Raw genomic sequence first — 6,533 nt, forward strand, 5'->3', positions numbered from 1 at the left:
CACCTCTTCACTGGTTAGAACTCCTAATGCCATCCCCCCAAAAGTAGATATGGGAGAGAGGATTGCGGATAGGATGAAGGATATGTGAATTCTGAATTTAAAGTGTAAGTGAAAGTTCAAGAACAGCTCCAAGCTCCTCTGGTTTGGACGTGCACTAGCAAACATGAACTTGGCTCCATGTGCTATATAGCCATCCGCTGCTCGTCGGCTGCCTCGACTCATTTACTCGGTTCACATGTATACTGAGCACAGTGCAGTATGGTAATCACGGAGGGAAAATAAAGCTCAGCCCCCAAATGCGTTATTTTTAATAATGCATGTAATCCCTGTATATAAACTGAAACTATGCCCGTTACATGGTAGGTGCTAAAAGAATTCATTGAATTTATTGTTTGAGCAGAGGCAGGTTCATCTACAGAGGAGAGAAGAGCAAACATAAAATTAGTCTAGTCTTAGAATGTATAGACCTTTTAAAATGGGAAGAATCATTGAAACTACTAATTTATTTTTTTAAAGATGTCCCTTAAACAGTGACTTAATTACATCTTGATATCATTATCCCTATTTTGTATACAGTCCATTTCTGTATTTCCCTAATCTTAATCTTAATCCCTTAATCCCTGGGAAGATTAAGAATACATATGAATTTTAACCAGATGAAAAGCAGCTATATGAACATGCTGGTTATCCAGCCTCTTGTGAGTCGTCCCTCACCATCCTGCTCTCCCCCGTGCTGCCCAGTGAGCGTCTGTGAGCACATCAGTGACTCCTTCCTAGAGGTTCTAGAAGCTCTTATTGATTTTGCCCTGGAGGGTCTTTCCTTCCTCTTAGGGGAAGGTCTTTCACATAGTCTCTACTTCTGCTTTATTCGGCCTTGATTAGTTGTTTAAGGCAAGAATGAAATTATTACTCAGCATTTACCATGGTTTCATTTACCAGCAGTTTCTAGTTGTGCAATTTCACTACCCTGCTTGTCAAAATCATCACTCATTGAGTAATATAGGGACCAATAGGGACCACTAAGTTGCCCCCTTTTGTAGGGAAAACTTTTGATAGAGAGGGCCATGCAGTATTTTGGACCTTTCTCTTGCTAGAATATCTATTCTCAAAGCAAAAGCCTCAGGAGATCCTAGGAGTCCATTTCTCAACATTTGCTTCTCAGCTTTAGACATTCCAAAGAGGATGGATTCTGTTGCTTGTTAGACAAGTTCTGACATAGGAGAAGTTGTACCTTTTAGGTTTTCTTTAGAAGAAGGAGAGATGAAGAAGCAAAAGAAGAATAAAGAACAACCTATTTTCATTTGCTTTTTAGGAAACTCTGGTAAGCTCACAGCTCACAGATGACCTAAGGGCTTGGTCCCTACTCTCAGCTTCTCACTTTATTCCCCCCATCGGGACGGAAGGTTTAGAGTCTGCCTCCTCCTTCAGACATGCTCAAAACTAACTCAGCCGACTGGATACTGGCTGGTGTCAAGACCTCCTGAAAGTAGATTCTGGGTCTACATGATTGTTCATGGGTTTAACAAGACTTATATCCCACCCACCTCCTATGTCATGGTCAATGCCTCATTCTTCTTTTTCTGCCCACCCAGGCAATGGAGAATAGCTAATAATCGTACTTTGTGTAAAACCTCCCACTTCCTCAATAATTAGAAATTTCTCATTCCTTTTTTCTCCAGACTAAATAATAGATGTTTAGCCCTTTTTTTATCTAATTTATTTTCTGCATAGTTTACTTTTGTGTTCTAAATCTTCTCCAAAATTTCTATAACTTTCTTCATGTATGGATCCTGAGGCTGTTTTCTGCTGAAGAAATGAACCACTAAGGATGGGTGAAATTCCTTGCAGGTCTCTGTGCTGCATTTCCTTTCACACGTCCTGCGTTAAGCTTGATTTTTAATACACCACTTAAAGGGGATCAGGTTCATTTTTGTGTCCTCTTAGAAATAATGTTCTGCCGTGAAGTGAGGTCCATTTCTGCCATCTTCTCACACAATCTGTCACACAACGTGTGGCATTTGCACCAATTATTTGTTCTTCCTTTATCCCCAATTCTGTAGATGTTTTGATTTTCCATGAAAAACCTTCCAATTCATCATAATCATAGAAAATTTAGTCCTTTCTGCCTTCATCCTTGTAATACGTCACTATATCACTTGATGACATCTGAGCTGGTGTCATCTGTGCACCCAAAGGGCACACTTTCTATTTCATCCAAAACAAACAAACCAAAAGCAGACCCAGACTTAGCTCCTGTGAAACTACATTTGGAATATTCTGCTGTGTTCCAGTGAATCACAAATAACCATCTCGCTTCCAACCGTTCTGCACCATGTCAAGCAAACCATATTTTCAATGCACCTACTTTTTGATGAATATATTGCATGGCCTGAATTAAAACCTTAAAAAAAGGCAAAATATATTATAGCGATTGCTTCTTTGTGTCCTTTCAACCAGCTATTTTATGAGATTAGGCAGCCCAACTCAGTAATTCAAATAAAATTTTATGTAAAGAACAGTTATAATTTTGGGGACAAATTGACAAATCCTTGGCTGAAAAAGCCATCACGACGGGAAGAGTCCGGGAGAGGTTTGTTGTTCCCATCTTTGCTTGAGCAGGTCCTGGCCCAAAGTATTGCAGTGTGTGGTCACGACACCCACATGGTGGAGAAACTCCTTTATTCCACTCCTCTCTTTGCCAAATTGCTTTATTTCAAAGAGATTCCCTCCTTCTTTATTTCCCCATTTTGATTTGAGAAAATCAAGAACTAGGAGAGAAGAATGAAACAAGGCCCAGAAGAAAATATCAGTAATTAGTATTCACCTAACTCAATACTGTGTGTGACGTCGATTGCAAAAGAAAATCGGAATAAAATAAAGAGAGTGGGAACTATTAATAGCATAGGTTACATTGAATTAATCCTGTTTCTCTCTGGGATGAAATAAGCATAGTGAAAAATCACATAGTTGAAAGCAAACCCTTCTTCCCAGGGCTAAGGTAACACAGAATGGAGCAGGACTTGATGCTCTGAGCCAGAGGTCTGCAGACAAAGGCCTGTGGGTCAAATGCAGCTGTTTGCCTCTTTTTGAATGGCCTATAAGCTAAGAATTGTGTTTACATTTTTTAATGGTTGAAAAAAAAATCAAAGGAAAAATAATTGTTTGTGACGTGAAAATTACATCAAATTCACATTTCAGTGTCCATACATAACAGTCTTTTTGGAACACAGCCATGCTCATTCACTTATGTACTGTCCTTGGCTGCTTTCTACAATGGCTGGTTTGAGTATTTGTGACAGAGACTGTGTGGTTCCTAAGCCTAAAATATTTACTATCTGTCACTTTCCAGAACGAGTTTTCTGAGCCTAAGCAGAGTGGAAAAATTCAGCTTAGTAATTGAACTTAAAAAGGCAGAGGGGGGGGCTGGCCCCGGGGCCGAGTGGTTAAGTTCATGCGCTCCGCTGCAGGCGGCCCAGAGTTTCGTCGGTTCGCATCCTGGGCGCGGACATGGCACTGCTCATCAAACCACGCTGAGGTGGCATCCCACATGCCACAACTAGAAGGACCCACAACGAAGAATATACACCTATGTACCGGGGGGCTTTGGGGAGAAAAAGGAAAAAAATAAAATCTTAAAAAAAAGGCAGAGAGGGATTTTAGTGATAATTGGAGAAAAGTGTGTGTGCAGGCCAGGCAGGGTGTGGACACATCCTCCTGTGGTTTCTGTTCTTGTGAGTGATGACTTGGTGACTGAGATGGAGACAGCATTTTGGGAACAGCAACGTTATCTGTTCTATACCTTCCTTTTCCCCAAAGCGTTGTTCTATATTGTTAATGGTTAGAGGAAGGCCAACATGACCATTAATAAGACTTGCATTATGCATTTTGGACCATTAAATATTCTTTTGAAGGACTTTTTAATAAGGAAGTTTTCAAAATATGTATTTCTTATATCATAAATTGATTTCTTCCTGATTCTATTCTTTTTTTCTTTTAAGATTTTATTTTTTCCTTTTTCTCCCCAAAGGCCCCCGGTACATAGTTGTATATTCTTCGTTGTGGGTCCTTCTAGTTGTGGCATGTGGGACGCCGCCTCAGCGTGGCTCGATGAGCAGTGCCATTGTCCGCACCCAGGATTCGAACTGACGAAACACTGGGCCACCTGCAGTGGAGCTCCCGAAATTAACCACTCGACCCCTCGGCCACGGGGCCGACCCCTTCCCGATTCTAGTCTTATTAGCCAATAACAAGTACACAAAAAGGGAGCCTCGTAAAGCATCATAACTTTGCATTTTAAGAGGTGTTCGTCCTTTAAAGGCAACTGCCTAGAAAGATGTGCAGTGACCAATGCTTCAGACTTGATGCAGCTCCAGCTAGGAAAGCGGAGACCAGAAATCCCGTTGAGCCTCTCTGCCTTTTCAAAGGACATTTGTCAGAAATCCAGATTGCCTTGCTAAATGCCAAGTAGAAAACCTAAGCTGAAGTCACTTAAAGACGTTCATACGTTTGCAAAATTGGGGGAATTTATCTAAAATCCAGTTCCGTTCTGATTAAATCGGTTCTTTGAGTGAGTGAGTAGAGAGTGCAGATCCACAGATCCGGATATGCTCCCGAAGGGACTAGGAATCAGATGTAGAAGAGATAATGGGAGTGTTGCTAAAATTGTAAAACAGAAGTTTTTAATCCAATCCCGGAGCCCAAGTATGAAGGACATCTTAGCACAGTGCTAAAGGGACCTGACTTCTCCGCATCCTTTATATCCTCTTTCAAGAATAAAAGTATTCCTGAACTTGAAAGTAACCAAGCTATCTTATAAAAACATTACCGAAACAATGAACTAACTGCACTTTTGCGTCTGCACCCGTTTCAGACGAAAGTAGGCGGGACGACCCACGGCGGAGGCAGCTTCGAGGAGGTGCTCAGCTCCGCGGCGCAGGCCAGCGCGCAGAGCTCGGGGGGCGGCCCCCGGCGGGCCGAGGAGGAGGAGCTGCAGTGCTAGCCCCGGCCCGCACCCCCGACCTGGAGACCAGACTCCCGCTGGGAAAAGCCAGGCCTTGACCTTGTTCTTCAACTGGCCTCGCGCCAAGTTTAATAAAATGACTTCCACTTGTATTTGTGTTGATGATGGACCGCTTGACCATCCCACTTCAGTCTTCACAGACTGTCCTCTTGTAAAATGTCCTGATTTGAGCAGGTGCACAATTGGTCGTGACCCTTGTCTTTGTGTAATTCAACATACCTTCCAAACCTGTAGCTCTTACTTATTTGCTGTGGTGTTTGCTTGGACTCCTTTACCATGTGCATGTCTTTGGGCGCTAAGTGAGTACCCCCTCTCGGTTGAGTCGGTCCACGGGAGGGAGCTCTTTCCGACCGACCGTCTCTAGCAACGGGATGACTGCAAATTTCATCAACCTGCCTGTGATCGCCCCTCACCTCTATCAATTATGTATGTTTATTTAAGCAATTAAAATAATTGACTTTAATGATGACTTTGAATTCTTGATTTCTTTAACTCCTCAGGGCTGTTGATGACCTTAAAAACGTGGTAGTTAACGATTCTGAAGACGCTATCTTAAATCAACTTCCACTGCGAATTTAGTGAACATGAGAGTGGATCCGAAAGTGATTATAACCTTAGCCACCCTAGGATGCTAAAATAATCTCCAATTCTAAAATTCTCTCTAACCCACGTGGAGAAGTAGTTAAGTCAGGTAACTACTGAGTAAGTAGGTAAGGGATGTCGGAAAAGGGGTGGCTAGAAAACGAGAAGCAGAGGTCTGCACCCCCTTCCAGTTTGCAAATTGCTCACGTGAATGAAAAAAGCATCGCATGAACACAATCAGATTTCTGTGGTAACGCCTACTTTCCACATCATATGGTTCTCTTTTCTTCTGAATAGGAATATACATTTGTAACTACCAAAGCTACATCCTATAGATACATTTCTTAAATGCACACAGAATAGACGTACTAACTAAAAAATCACAATTCAAATATAAATACTTAAGTATATAATCCACGTAATATATATATTTATATATTCTTGTTAGTATGTTCATTGTTCATTTTTAAATTTATTCTTAAATAGAAGTGGATATATGTGACATAGTGAAATAAAGCCAATCTGAAAATTCTATGCAAAGTAATAGAGCAGGACAATTTGCACACCTAAGTGAAAATCAGACTGGGTCAGGGCCATCATCTCTGAGGCATGGAATCTTAGCAGAGAGCGCTTTGGGGCTGTAAACATGAACCAGAGTGGACAACTGTGAACAACAAAGCCCTGCCAGTGGGAACGTTGGCATTCTCCCTAATTTATCCTTCCAGCCTGTTGGTTGAAGCCAAACCCCATCCAGCTGGCTTGTGACTGTGTTGCTCGCCCGCTGCTGCACCGGTTCCAATCTCTCTGAACCCAATCTGCAGTTGCCTGGTGCGTCTGAAATGGTCACCTCTTCTAAACTCACTGCCACCTTCTTTTTGACAGCACTCAGCACACTGCATTGTATTAGGAAAAGCAGAGTTACGGTTTTATA

At 41.9% G+C, this 6,533-nt stretch overlaps 1 protein-coding gene across 16 annotated transcripts in view; it reads left to right on the top strand.

Annotated features, from left to right (window-relative positions):
• Positions 1–5,483, top strand: part of TPD52L1 (TPD52 like 1) — a 98,986-nt gene extending 93,503 nt beyond the window's left edge. For all 16 annotated transcript variants that reach the window (XM_070556975.1, XM_008542814.2, XM_070556974.1 and 13 more), the window contains one exon: positions 4,871–5,483. In XM_070556975.1, the coding sequence (XP_070413076.1) occupies positions 4,871–4,999 (129 nt within the window). In that variant the 3' untranslated portion in view covers positions 5,000–5,483. The remainder of the gene's footprint in view (positions 1–4,870) is intronic.
• Positions 5,484–6,533: the final 1,050 nt, after the last annotated feature.

This window comes from Equus przewalskii, chromosome 9 (genome assembly GCF_037783145.1).
Source record: "Equus przewalskii isolate Varuska chromosome 9, EquPr2, whole genome shotgun sequence".
Lineage (NCBI taxonomy): Eukaryota > Metazoa > Chordata > Mammalia > Perissodactyla > Equidae > Equus > Equus przewalskii.